We start from the raw sequence: 15120 nt of genomic DNA on the forward strand, positions 1-15120 counted from the left end.
CTTTGCTATATTGAAAGACATTCTTTGTAGATTTAATCTGCCCATTGAAAAGTTCCGCGGGCAGTGCTATGATGGTGCGGCAAACATGAGAGGAAAGCACCGAGGAGTACAAGCTCTCATGCAAGAACAGGAACCTCGCGCGCTATATGTACACTGCCTAGCGCACATCCTGAATTTGGTTTTGCATGATGTCGGCCAGAAAGTAGACATGTGCCGTGATTTTCTTTACGCTGTCACTGAACTGATAAACTTCGTGACCTGCTCTCCAAAGCGCGTTGCTTCTTTTCAAGAGATTCAGGTAGAAGAGGATGTGAACTTGCGAAAATTCTGCCCGACAAGGTGGACGCTAAAGGCTTCATCACTGCGATCAGTTCTTTCAAATTATAGCAGTCTCATAACGTTTTTCTCTGAAACAGCATCCAAAGAGCGAACTGAGGCCGGTGCGAAAGCCAGAGGATTTTTAAGGATGCTGTTCAAGTTTGAATCGTTTTTCATGTTGACGTTTCTGACAAAAGTGTTTTCACGAATGCAAGCACTGAATACTGCCTTACAAAAAAGAACGCTCAGGTTTGACCAAGCGGAGAAAATGGTGAAATCCATCACTGCAAGCGTCGCTGAACTGAGGCAAAGTTTTCCCTTGGTTTGGGAGGAGGTGTTGGCAGAGGCAGGAAAAGTAGGAGTTGAGGATCCGTGTGTTCCAGCTGCTAGGCGAAAGAGAACTCCACACCGCTATCAAGAAGGTTCCTCAGCTCACGTGTTCACATCAGCGGAGGACATGTACCGCCAGAGGTACTACGAAGTAGTTGACACTGTACTGTCCTCGTTAAGCGACAGATATCCACCTGAGATGTGGCAGCATATGTCACACATTGAGCAGTTTGCCACAGGAAAGCAAGACGAAGCATACGTAACAAAGTTCTACGGTGACGACCTTGAACGAGGACGGCTGATTTTGCACAGAGATATGCTCATTGACATCGTAGGCCAACAAAAGTCGGCACCATTGCACACATTCGAGGACGTCGTGCAGATGTTTTCGGGGGAGAAAAGCGAACACCTGCGAAACGTTTTGCCGGAAATGGCCAAGCTAACAAAAATTGCGTTGACCATACCGGTCTCATCAAGCACATCCGAGAGGTCCTTTTCTTGTCTTCAGCGACTGAAAACGTACCTGCGCTCGACGACTGGACAAGCCCGTTTGAACCATCTGGCCATTTTGCACACTCACAAAGAACTCTCCCGCAAAATCAATTTAAATAAAATTGCCGACAACTTCATTGCTAGAACAAGTGCCCGAATGAACACATTTTCCCTCAAGGTGAAACCATCCCATCAGACAACGAAATGATGTCTTTAATAGGAAAGAGAAAGTTGCCAACTCACAAGTTAAAGCTAACCATTTGGCTAAGAAAACAAAGCAAAAAGTTATTTCCAGGAACGAAAACGGGGTGCATGACAGGGCAAGTAGGGTGAGGCCTTTTGGGTACGCAAAGACGCTTCGTTGCGCTATTTCTAAAGCTTCCCAGTCTATGCTGTGCTTTTTCCTTATTAATATTTATTTGTCATATGCTGCATTAGCTGCTCAAAAACGCAATCCACGCTCTTACTACTTCCTCTCGTGCCCTTTCCCACTGTTGAGATATCGTTGTGTCTTATTTATTTATTTGTTAATATGACTGTGTATTTCTGCGCCTGATAATTTATTACTCTAAAATCCTTTATTCCACCGCCGGGAAATAAATGAAACCAGTGGCATAAGGCATGCTTTGACATGTAAATAAAGTATTGCGTCACGTTGTTTTATGCTAATAATTGTAGTCATAAGTTGAGTACAGAAATTGTTATATATTGTGTATGTTTTATATATGTTATGTCTTATCTTTTCAACTGACCTTTAGTCAGGAAAATATTTCTTGACTGTGTCTTTGTATATTAAAACTTTCACAAATCGTTACATGGCTGTTTTCATTTATGTGTAGTTGTGCGACTTATAGGCACAAAACACACATATCTCCCTAACGTGAATAACTTGATCGGCTTTTCGCACAGCTCATCCGAGAGACGCGAGTCTCTTTTTGGTACAAGGGGACTCAGGTTATGAAATTGAACTTTTTTTAAACAAGGAAACAACATAAGTAACCGTTACACAGTCCCACTTTACAGGCACATCTCATCATGCTAAGGAAACAAGTTTCCATATCTGCAGGCTACGCTAATCTTGTAATCTCCACAAAAGACTGTCATGCACGCACGCATACGGTGGAGAATCGGAGTAACACTGCAAATACATAAATTTATACAGCTTAAAAAAAAAAAAAAAAAACAGAAACCAATCATAAAATGTACAAAACCTTAGATGACAACTGCCAGAAATCTGCGAAAAAGTAGAGGTGGGAGCACACAAATGCTATCGCGTCAAGTGACCAATATGCCTAAAAGGTGCATAATTTATACAGGGACAGGTTTTATGAAAACCAAACTGCATTGACATTCAGTGGCTATTTTTGAAATATCTAAGTAAGTAGTGGCTGTGAATGAGCAATGCTACTTTGCTGCCACAATAGGTGCCCACAATGTTTATAGTTTTTCTGCCAGTTAATGTCGGTGCATTTTCTGCATTTCAGACACCATATTCAAGCAAACTGCATCATATGCTCGCAAATCTGATGTTTACGTGTGTGTTTTCGAAATTAAGGGCATATATACTAGTCACCGCTCTCCCATTTCATTTAGTTTTCTGCAAATCAGTTTTCTGCCGCCTAGCTGTTGATACCCTGCAAGAGCTATCCAAGCAGCGTGCGTTGCGAGCATTCTGTCGCAGCACCAAGCGTGCCTGGTATTATCTGAAAACTGTTGCATATGATGTTTTCAAATGTGAAACAAAATTCAACATTCAAACTTATGCCATTAGACCAGTAATTATAAATTGGTAAATTAACTTCAGCTAATTAGCTAAGTAAACATGTAACAGAACTTACAGGGAAGAGATATGTTATCTGTGTTTTCGTTCTGAAAAATTAAATTATGGGGTTTTACGTGCCAAAACCACAATCTGATTATGAGGCACGCTGTAGTGGGGGACTCCGGAAAATTTCGACCACCTGGGGTTCTTTAACGTGCACCTAAATCTAAGTACATGGGTGTTTTTGCATTTTGCCTCCATCGAAATGCGGCCGCTGTGGCCGGGATTCGATCCCGCGACCTCGTGCTTAGCAGCCCATGTTTTTGTTCTGCAGCTGAGAGAAAATGAATGCCCAGGCTATAGTCACCAACTGATAATTCGAACACTCGAATTCCTGATAGACTTAAATAAGGATGACTGAAATTTCGGACATGTTATAGCGCGCTGTGCGATAATTCAGACCTTGACTGCACGACTGTATGCTAATTTGGCCACAGAGTTGAGCAGAAATAGTGATATTGTTGTCTTGATATGCCGCCGGCATGGTTGTGGGTGCCTCCTCAAAACCTCTATCTGCCGAGACAGCATGACAATGGTCGAGATACGAGGCGCGATTTTGCAATGATGCCTTCCGCTTGATTCTATGCCACTCTTATCATCCACAGTTCATGGCTGCTGATCTCATTGATAATGTGTGCAGAGCGTTGCTCTGAACACTGATCTGGTCGAATGACAAGCTTTGCACTCTGTGACTGGCTTGATCAGGCATTTAAGGGGGGATGCGGGGCTGAAGAATCAACTTTTGAACTGCTGAACTAATTTTGATAAAAATTTCAGAGATGGTTCATCTTCTTTTCATTAGAAAATGTTCTAAATTTCAGCACCCTAGCACAAACAGAAAAAAACTTATAGCTGTCACATTGAGCAATCAGGTGTGTCCAGCTTCGGAAAACTATCATTTCAAAAATAATGAAGATATACTAATTGTTTGTGATTAGATACCTTCTAGATAGTTTATAGTGCAGTATAAGGCCAGTCGAGTATTTTTTGTCATTTCTGTAAAAATGTCATCACTCTAAAAATGAAGTTCATCTTTTTTTTGTTCATTATATGTCAGAGATCTGATAATTTTTGTGCTTGAAAATATTTAGAGATCTAAAAAGTACCTCACCTTGTTCCTGAGAAAATTTCAGTCTAGAAGCTACCTTGAAAGCAGATTTTGGCGAAACAGTTTGAAAATGATAGTTTTCCTGAAGGTTTTGTTTGGCCAAAAAGTACAAACTGAGAAAAATGAGCTCAAAGATTTCAGAACATTATCTAAATTTCGCAATTTTATCTAAAGACCGAAAATAATTATTCAAAGTGCCCTGCTCCATAGGTTTGACAGTCCTCTTTAATTTGAACCTGCTCTGCGGCAACTGCTTCAAGTCGTCTATGCTTTTTTTCAGCTATGGAGGAGTCCAGCACCCTTGTCTACGCTCGTAGACAAGGGCGCCACAAGCCAGAATTATGCCTTTCATTTTTTTACTTTTTACTTTGCGATCTGCTGTACTCTCATTGGATGGTCTCCCATGATTAAAATGTACGAAAAACAAACTTTCTAATGCGGGCATTCACTCCGTGTTTAGTTTCTTGCCCGCTCTGCAGCCGCGTCTTGAATACAGCATTCATGGGCGCCCACGACGGCAAGCGCGCAGCCACCGTCAAGAGAATAGAGTTCATTTTCTACTTTTCTACGGTGCAGACTGCAACCAAACTTGGTGATGAGCTTCCCTATATGTCTAGGAATCTAAAGTAAATAAAATTAGAAAATGCGTTATTCTGGCGAAAATCGTGATTTTAGCCCCACATCCCCTTTTAAGCATGACAATTGCTTTCAACAAAGACGTCAACAACATTGAGTAGTAACATATCAACAATGTTTAGTAGTAACATATCTACTTGCGAACCAAGTTATCTGTCTACAGCTCTTCGTTTCTGTCTATATGTCTTGTTTAGTGAGCAGTGACTGGCAGAAGCCAGAGGGTACCAGACATCCAGGCATACAGGGAGCTTTCATAAGCATGTGTCACACATACAAATGCACAGGGCAATGTGCACAAAACATGCACTGTGCTGCACACAACCACCATAGGTTGCACAGCAACATCGGCTACCAGCGTGCACTAATTTAAACACTGTGGTGGGTGCATGCATGTGCTCATTTCTGCCATTAGGTGGCTCACGAGCTTTATGGAATCTTGAACATGTGAACTCACGATTGCAGGAAATTACAAAAGAGCGCAGATATTAATTCAATGTTTAGAAGTGAATTTTGTACATAGTTAATTACTGGTACCTCAAAATACTTTTGCAAGCCTTTTTTAAAATTGGTGATAAGAGCAAGGCTGTATTTCATTCAAACTGCCAGGATTGTTTTAGCCACTTTACATGTTCATTCACAGAAGCTATCAATGAGAAAGTTAATGTTGCAGCTTCTTGGAATCCAGTTCAACCACTCACAGTTGAAGCTGCAAGTCCTGCTCAATGTCAGTGCCTTTTTGTTTTTTGTCTTGGTCTGTGCAAAGAAGACCAGACAGGTTTGCAGAGATTAAAGCTGCCAATAGAAAGTCTATGAAGCAGTACCTATTGACATCCTTTAGCCCGTTGGAGGATCCCAGAGGGTCCAAGATGAGTCTGAGAAACAGTGTCTTATTCGAAGGGCTCTTCTCTTACTTGCCTTTTAAAAGCTTCCACTTCACGTTCTAATTCATCCAAGTCTCCATTTTCCAAATCAATATCCTTTGGAAGGAACACTTCATCTGTAATAATGTTAGACACAAAAAATTTACTAACGGTGGCTATGCAAGGACATGAGCTGCTGCTATTTGCAAGATTAGTGCCCCATTTAACTCGTAATATTACAGCATATCTAAAAGAGCTTGCTCTAATGTAACGCCAATATGTATCACAGGACAGACATGCACACAAGAAAAAAAGATTCGAGCACATAATTTACATTGTTGTTCACAATTTAAAAGCACTACAGATGCTCACTCAGCAAGTTATCATATATTTCAAGCATAAATAAAGCAAAGAACCAACAATAGATAATGAGATTTTCTACTGTCTGGCAATGACTGTCTTTAGGCATGTGCTTTTACGACTGCACCAATGTATAAAACTTGTAGTATACTAACCTGGAGATGTGACATCCGTTGACGAGGTTTTTTTTTTCCTAGACTTCTTGCTTTTCGATGCATTCTGGTTGAAAGAGGAAACGCAAAATAAATGGAAAAATAATTTTCCACTGAGCATAAGCAAACAAAAATACCTTACGTGTATTATGTTCACAAGACAGTATGCAAGTCTAGACTCCATATATCAATAAATGCCTAGAAAATGATGTCATTATTTAATGACACCAAAGCCCAATCATAATCAGTATAGATGATACAAATCATACTCTGTTTTTCATCACATATTATGAAATGGCTACATCCCTTTCAGGTGACAATTATTTCTGTTGAATAAAATCTTACTTTCACCGCATTTCTTGCATCTTCAGAACCATAAAAAGTGTACAGCTGCAGAATAGACTAAGAATTTTCAATTCTTTAGTGAGTTTTGTAAAGTTTACAGAATGTGGACTCCACATGAAAACTTGCTGCAGGAACATCAGATATGAGAATATCAACTATTTCATGTCTAGTGGGCTTGAAATGCACCTATCCAGCCACTTGAAAATTATGCCTGGTGCAACAGATAGTAAAAAACAATGAACGAAATGACCCGCCTACATACAACGACATATATATAACATATACCAGGTGTTCAAAATTAGGCTTTACAGAATTTTAGAAAATCGTCTGTGGCAGGTAGCATAATTCGTATCGTTGAGCTGGGTTATTCGAACAGGCAGACATTAGTAGCACGAGAAATCGAAACACATATTTAACTAATTAACAAATATTCATTATTAATTTCTTAGTTAATTAATTTACGACATATTGCAATTTACGAATTGTAGCCGGTGAGCTTGTCAGGCACTTTTCAGGCGTACTTGGAATGAATTTCCAAAATGACACCAGTTTGGAGATATGCGCCACCAAACTCGCCGTAAAAATGCACTGTTGTTCCACCTAATTTTTTATCAAAATGCAGTTTTACACATTGAAGCACAAAAGTAACTGGAACGCCCATGCATTTTGTCCCACACTTTGGGAAATAATATCTCGAAACTGGTGTCATCCTGGAAATTCATTTCAAGTGGATGCGTCTTGCAAACTCTGGTTTTGGCACGTAAAACCCCAGAAATAGAATAGATAGCGTCTTGCAAACTCACCGGCTCCAATTCGTAAATTGCAATATGTGTCATAAAGTAATTAAATAAGAAGTTCATTAGGAAATTTTTGTTAATTAGTTGAATATGTGTTTCGATTTCTCTTGCTACTAATGTCCGCCTCTTCGAATAACCCAGCTCACCGATAAGAATTATGGTACCTGCCACAGGCAATTTCTTAAAATTGCGTAACGCTTACTTTTGAACACCCGGTGTAGCGTATATATAACGACACATATATGCTCCACATTGAGCAATAACACCCAGCCCTCTACCTTCCCGCTCATTTTACTAAAACATTTAGATCATGTTATTCAAACTTACGTCACAATTCCAATCAGAAATGTTTAAAGATGCCATGTGACACATTTAAATATAATTAATTTCATTAATGCTTTTGCTGTTGACGCACTAATCTTATTGTACACAACTGTGCACACAGCGCCTTAACTCTTTCCATACCGCGTCCATTGGGCATGGTTAGCCCTCTATGGATGCTTTGAAACGCCGCTTTCGAGACCTTCCGCACCGATCACAGACATACTGCACTATCGAATGTCAAGGAGGAGAACTATATTTTAGTTTTCTAAGCAGTTCGCTTTTTCCCCACCAAGCGGTGATTTTTAAACGCACTTTGAAGTTTCGCGATCGTCAAAGCGGAACGCATGAGTGTCCAGCTACGGAAATGGTGCACGTGCTTCGGGAGATCTCAGATATCGCAATTCTGCTGCTTCTGCGGCTAATCTTATCGATACATCGAATAGCAGCGGGTCAGAGGACGCTGACTTTTCTTCGGACGAGTCTGAAAGCAACGACGACGCAAACCAGCCCGGAACACCCAACTGTAGTTCTTGCAGTTAATTTTTTGTAGCAAGATACCTGTTCAATGAAAAATTTCGATTTTTTCAAATAGTGGCTAAAAGACGGAAATACATTTTGTTTATCTCATAATTCTCGTAAAATTTTTTTTCTTAGTAGATACAAGCATGTCTTTACAAACGTTGTTCAATTTTATCGCACAATCTTGATTTTACCAATTTATATATTTTTTATGACATACATCTCGTTATTAAAACTTTTATACGTGAAAAGTGCATTCATTTTGCTTTCTCTTTATGTATTACATTAAATATTGAGTGCAGTAGTTCCTTCAGAAAAAAATATCTGCTGTAACAAGTTATTTTCCCCATGGTAGGGAAAAAGTTAAACGGATACGTATTAAAGTGGCAATGACTACAACCACCTAGTAACAAGCACAAGTTTCAAACTTAGCTTTGTCATAATGACTAAACATTCCTTTTAACCAGGGATGGAAGTGGCCAAGAGCGTTTTGGGGCAGCTCTGGGAGCAGAAAATTTGCCAATTTGGAGCAGGTTTGGAGCAGGAATTTAACATTTTGTAGCAGAAGATATCCGTTTTGGAGCAGCTTGGTAAAGTTCAACACGAGTGAAATAAAGACAGACAGATTAAGAAAAGGTGCTCCCTCTCCTTTTTCTCTTCCCTTTCAGAACACTGTTAAAGGGGCCCTGAACCAATCTTTACTGCAGTCGAGAAATTGCATTTGAAGTTAAATTAGACTATTTCAGAAATACTTTGCTACAAAAAGTTGAATGGGTTCAGCAGAAGCGGAATTATAAGCAATCAAACCTACCATTCGCGGTGCTTCTGTTCCTTTTTCAATGATTTGCACTGCGAAGGCTACGGTGGAGTGGGGTGTGCCCACAACGCTCTGCCGTAGCCTTTGCTCACAGTTAAAATTTAATTTTGGATGGTCACGTAGACGCCACTATTTCCCATTTTGGCACCTACAACGCGTCAAACGCGGTTTTCCTCAGTGAGCCGCAGTGCGCTCAGACAGTGGACTCATCTGCACCTCGCGGCCGCGGTATCTACGCTATGCAGCAGACCGCAGCTTCATGCAACTGCAGCGTTTGCTTTGAGCACAAATGGGGTTGAGTGTGCGCTCGTGCTCATATGCTCCTGTCTGGCTGTGCTATGTGGTGCGGACCAGCTTTGTCCTGCACCAGCTTGACTGATGGATAGTAGCCACATCCAACTTGCGCATTTTGAAGCTCTGTAGCTCAATACGAAGCAATGGCTGCCAAGGTGTGTAGCCAGGAGCGACCTGCAGGAGTAAGCGCATGCTGGCAAGCGTGCGTGTGGTCTGACCTTAAGTTTCTTGTGGGCTAGTTGATTGTTCTAAACTAGTTGAAATTAGCAAGACCCGATGACTACAACACTGATAAGCTGAGTGGTCATAGTTTAATTCCTATGCGGGCAGCCGCGGCCGAGCGTGAGCAGACCATAGTTGGCTTCTTCCGAAAGTACATAATTATTATCGAAATTCGATTTTTACTTACTTCAGCCTGTTTATTGGACTGCATCAATAAATATACACAGTAACAGTAGGAAGAAGCACACTGATCTAAACACTCTTCTTGATTGATGTCAGTTATTGGCCAATACCAGCCGCGTATTGGAATGTGCAATATTACGATGTCACGCATCCAGAAAAGAGTGAGGAGCAGGCTTCTGTTCAAAAGAGAGCGTTTGATAGAAAGGTGACTTCGCACTCTCCTTGTGAGATCCACCCGCCGTGCACGACTGCAAAATTTGGCTGAGATGTTCACAGCAGCGTATGCTATCCGTGGACTATGTTTTATCACCTAGCCTGAGGAGTGGTTCAGGGCCCCTTTAAGTTTTACTGGCTTTGTGCCAGCTAAATGTGGCCAAGAAATAATAACAGACAGCACCCACTGTACGTTTATGAACATTGTCGATGTTAGTTATGAGTATTTATTATTTTTGTTGTGTACAACAAACTAATATTCAAGTTTAATTAGCTAACTTCGATTACCTTAATCAATAAGGTGTCAATGCAAAGGCTTTGAAGGAGGTCGAGAAATGACTGATAACAGCGTTTGAAGCGACTAGGAATGTACAAATATTTGAAACTTTTGAATAATAAATCAAAGAGTGTCCTATTGGATTTAGTCTTCGAATCGAATAGTCACAATTAATAAACACAATTATTTTTAATAGTTAACGAATATGTCAGAACATCAACTTCGTGCAGTAAAACAGCATTATAGCAAGAGTAGGTTAAATTCCATTCCTGCGGGCATAGTGTAGACATAAAACGTAAGAAGTTACGTTGTGAAGCAGAGACTAGATTGCTCATGGAGCCAGACTTAACCAGCTATACAGCGATTATCTCAATCTCAGAAATTTACCGATTATGCAAAACTGCTTATTTGTTCCTAATGCTCCATTTGTTCTCTTATAAAACTATGCTTCATAACATGTAGCATAATGAAAGATGCTTGCCAAAGTTATGAATGCTCAGATGTGAACATTGTTTTATATAAATTGTAAGAGCAGCTGTTCATTATTCAAAAATTATTTGAAACGTATTCGCTATTCACACACTCCTACAAGCAACTTACCTTTGTGGTCCATTTTTCGGCCAAAAAATGAAAGCTCGCGATATTTAAAAAAATTCCACGCAACCTGTCCCAGCACCAGCAATATCGGTCTCACATGTAAGCCTCGTAATCTAGTATGTTGTGTATCTTATGCATGTGTGGACCAGGATTTTGCGTTTGGTAAGGCCGAAAGCTGCTGACACGTTGAGAAAAGAGTGTGGCTGCTCATTCCCAGTGTGATGAGCTAGGCGCAAAACTGACGAGTTTTACATTTCAGACCATTGCAATTCCTAAAGCGCATATGTGTTGTCACGGCATATTTTTCAAAATTTCACTGGCTTTCTTTTTCATCAGAAAAGGTCCACACAAAACCTAGGTTGCTTTAAACACTGTCATCAGTCATTTCTCGACATTGTTCAGAACTTTCTTTGACACCTTATCGGTAAAGTAAGTTAATAAAAATTAGTAATTGAATTAAATTAATTTTAAACAACGAAAAAGAAATACTCATGATTAGCATGAACAGCCATCAACATACACTGGGCATCGTTAGCATAAAGCTCACCAATATTGATTAATTCTTGGCAACATTGAGTAGGGACAAGCGGTGTTATCCCACCACAGAATAAATGTGAAGTTTCTGATATCACTTGCAGGAAAAAGCATTTTGTAATGAGAGAAGCAGAGAATTGGCCGTCCACCAGAACACCTGTTTACTTCTGCCTCTTCTTCCTCTTTCTGCCTGCGCCCGCAGTCTGAGCGAGCGAGCCTAAGTCTCTTTCTCTTCATTACAATTTTGATATTTCTGAAGAGAATTAAGTGGACAAAAAAAAATAATTCCTTTCAATCTGCATACAATAGAGCTATACAATCGCCATCCAATTTTTCGCACAAGCTCAATTATACTGACATATTCGCTGCGCATATAATATTTTGATGATAAACGACATATTACTGAATTTTTTTGAACTCTATCTGCACAAGTGGCATTGTGAACATCCTTGCCACGAACCCAGTTTCCGTAGTTTGAATTTTCGCAAGCTTTTTAACACTGCCATTTGGCCACCAAGTTTGACTAAAATTTACCATGACAAACAAACTCTAGATCCCCAGCTTGCATCCTACTATGACAAAAGTCTGATTTGGTGTGGTGTGGTTGTGCAGAAAACGGAGCAGCTGGGATCCAAATTTGAGCGACAATCACGGTTGCCACTGGAGATTTGTGATCAAGAAGGTTCATGAGAGCAAACCGGTCATTTGTGGCCATGCCGCACTGTCATCCTGGTGACTGGATGTGGTGAGCGTGCAAAATAAATGTGGAAAATAGCATGCACATCGAGAGGTAAAATGTATTAGTTTAACTGAACTGACGAGCTACATGCTGAACAGCTGAATTTAATTCACTCAGCTGACACTGCACCTATTCTTATAAACATGTGTAATGCATTATATAGCACAAAGCAATTTTTGTTTCCCTGTGGCCAGGTTACAATGCACCGCCGAACAACCTCGCTTCAAAAACTGCAACACTCAAATGGATTGCCTAGGCTTTTTCATGGCTAAACACTAGCCAACGTAAGGTTATGGCTGTGTTGTTGCCACTGAATGCACAAATACCGCTCAAATTAGTGACTTCAGTCAAAATTTGTGTTTTGGAGCAGGCTGGCACAGCTCTAAGGTTTGGTGCAAGATGACGCAATTGGCGTAGCACTTCCATCCCTGCTTACCCCAATTCCCCTTGTGAATCCCATTATGCATAAGAGCTACCACCTGGACATCACTACAGTTAAACCTGCTTATACCGAACCTCCATATAACGAATTCCTGGATATAAGGAAGTTTTTCTATTCCCCGCCGTTACACTATAGAAGGACATGTATTTGAGACCTCTACGTAACGAAGTGGCAGCGGAAGAACCCCTCGATATAACGAATTTTCCTCGCCGACAACCTAGAGATTTCGCCCCAAATTTTGTCATTTGGCTGACAACGTAACAGCCGGGAAAACGCAGCACCCGGGAACGTAACAGCGGGGTTCTACTGTAACACTATACGACGCTACGACGCCATCGTGACGCTCGCTCTTCGTTTCCGATGCCTCGCGCTTGTGCGAAACGACACGCGTCCATGCATCCAGTACCTGGTTTGACATTCCAAGGATGAGTGCTTCGACGAAAACGGAAAACGGGTGCGCGTTACAATTTAGGGCGCGTTATAATCGAGTAAATACGGTATGCGTTTCTTTTTCCAATTTTCGTGCCGAACCTGGATATAACGAAATCCTCTTTATAACGAAGTTTTTTGGGAATTTGTCAATTTCGTTATATCCAGGTTTAACTGTCTATGTGTGATCAATCCTGATGAACTATTTCTTGAATATTTACTAACAAACTTTAACCAATGACTTTAGGGTGCATTCTGCAATTGTGCGATTGCAGCGGGTTAGTGTTAAAGGCCCGTCCACTTAGTGGAAGCATTGAGACTGCCACCAGTTTCAAGACATTCATCCCCAAAATCTACAGTGCAGACCACTTATAACGCAAGTCGCCGGAGTCGCGAATATCCACACTATAAGCGGTACCGCACTATAACCAAAACAACTATTTTATTGCGATAATAGACACTCCAGGCGCCTTTCTGCCGTAGCCGTCACCGTGCTCTAGGTTCCGTATTACCTTACTAAATAAATTAACAAGCACGGTGTCACGCGCGCACTGTTTGCGCCAGTCCCGAACGCAAGTTTCAACGCCCGTGATGCGGCCCGATTTTCGTCTGTCTCCGCACACATGATCACTTTCCTTTTAAATGCAGCATCATGATAAACTCGGTACTTCATGCTGATAGAGCAGACGCAAGGAACTTGAAGACAGATGGTAGACTATTGCCTAAGCACGTGTACTGCAGCACATGGAGGAAGCTACGGTAGCTAAGCTCGAGAGTAGCTAGGCTCAACGCACGTGCGAGGTGGCCATTTTGAAATGCCGACGGCTATATGGTAATACAGATTTAGGGTTGTACTCGATTCTAATGCGGACGCAATTTTTGGACCTGTTTTATCGGAAAAAAAGTGCGCGTTAGATTTGAGTAAATACGGTATTTGTGGCTTGAGGGGAGCGTTTGCCGTCTAGGTTGACTGCCGAACTTCCAGGCAGCCGCACTGCAACCGGTATTTCGTGTCCTGCAACTGCACTATAAATGATACGCACATACATAGAGTGCTATGGCAAAATTAACGGGAATCTGAAAAGACCGTATTATATCCGGTCCTGCACTATAAGCGGTTACATTATAAGTTGTCTATACTGTATCACGAAACACACTGGTGTTTTTTGTCCTGCAGTGCAGAAGGAAGGCTTTGCAGAGGGAATGACACATGGATGGCCAATGTAGCCACTTAAGCATTCCATAAAATGAAAGTACACAGGCGCACCTATGTGTGCATATCCACTAGTGCAAATAATGTGTAGCGGGGGGGGGGGGGGGGGGGGGGACATTATCTTCACACCAATGTCTTCGAAAATATTGCATGATATTCATCAGACCAGGCATTATATTTTTACAGACAATGAAATAGCTATAAATTAGGTAGCAGTGCTCACGATTCACCACAATAATTCATTTCTGAATTACTTCATCCATCTTGGCAATCAACTTAAGTAAGGGTATGAATACTATAAGACAAATGACATCAACCCAATGACAGCACGAGAAAGAAAATATTAAAGGCCTTCCTTTGCCCTCAATAATTAAGCACTTGGTCTCCTCCTCCTATCATATGTAAGTCAACATGCATAGCAGCAGTAACCTGTGGAGTTGAGAGGTAAAGGCCAGCCAAATAGCACTGCCTTAAAGTAATGATCCCTTAAATGGATCACAAATTAAGTGCAGTTCTGCAGCACTGGGTGCATTCCATCGGCGCTTGAGAAAAATATGTTATGTAACTGGTGATACACTGCTATTGTTGTTAGGATGAATTATTTCTGAATGTGTGCCAGCTGGCATGGGAAGCATGAAGCTGAATGCTTCCTACACGATGGTGATGTGGCCCATTTTTACAAGTGCAGATGGGATCCCACAGTGTTTGCAATGCATGATCTTGCTGATAAAGCTGGTGACACATTTTGTATGTCTGCCATTTTTAACACCAAATTTTAGACTCCACACTCTACAATTACATTTTCTTGTGCAAGCAGCTGAGGTACCTGGCTTCGCTAAAAATCTATGAAGTGGGTTAACAAAGATGTCTAATAGAGGCACAATTTTGCCTTTTGCAAGAGCATCTAGTCACTCTAAAAAGCTCTCGCCTCATGATGCAAGAATATGGCAAAGATGGGACTTGACCACATAGCCACACAGTGTCTCATTCCAAGGGCAGTAGCAACTAATGAGACTAAAATGTAACAGCAGCACTGGTGATAACCAATGAAAAAGTGGGGTCTGTGCATAACATTCCTTTGGATTTTCATGGCAAAG

The 15120-nt window shown here is 41.0% G+C and overlaps 1 protein-coding gene across 1 annotated transcript in view; it reads right to left on the reverse strand.

The window, feature by feature from the left end:
• Positions 1 to 15120, reverse strand: part of LOC119431868 (uncharacterized) — a 143478-nt gene that overhangs the window by 26632 nt on the left and 101726 nt on the right. The window contains exons 17-18 of the mRNA XM_037699317.2: positions 6082 to 6145; positions 5622 to 5703 (exon numbers count right to left, since the gene is read on the reverse strand). Coding sequence (XP_037555245.1) covers positions 5622 to 5703; positions 6082 to 6145 — 146 coding nt within the window. The remainder of the gene's footprint in view (positions 1 to 5621; positions 5704 to 6081; positions 6146 to 15120) is intronic.

Source organism: Dermacentor silvarum, chromosome 1 (genome assembly GCF_013339745.2).
Source record: "Dermacentor silvarum isolate Dsil-2018 chromosome 1, BIME_Dsil_1.4, whole genome shotgun sequence".
In the NCBI taxonomy this organism is placed as follows: Eukaryota; Metazoa; Arthropoda; class Arachnida; order Ixodida; family Ixodidae; genus Dermacentor; species Dermacentor silvarum.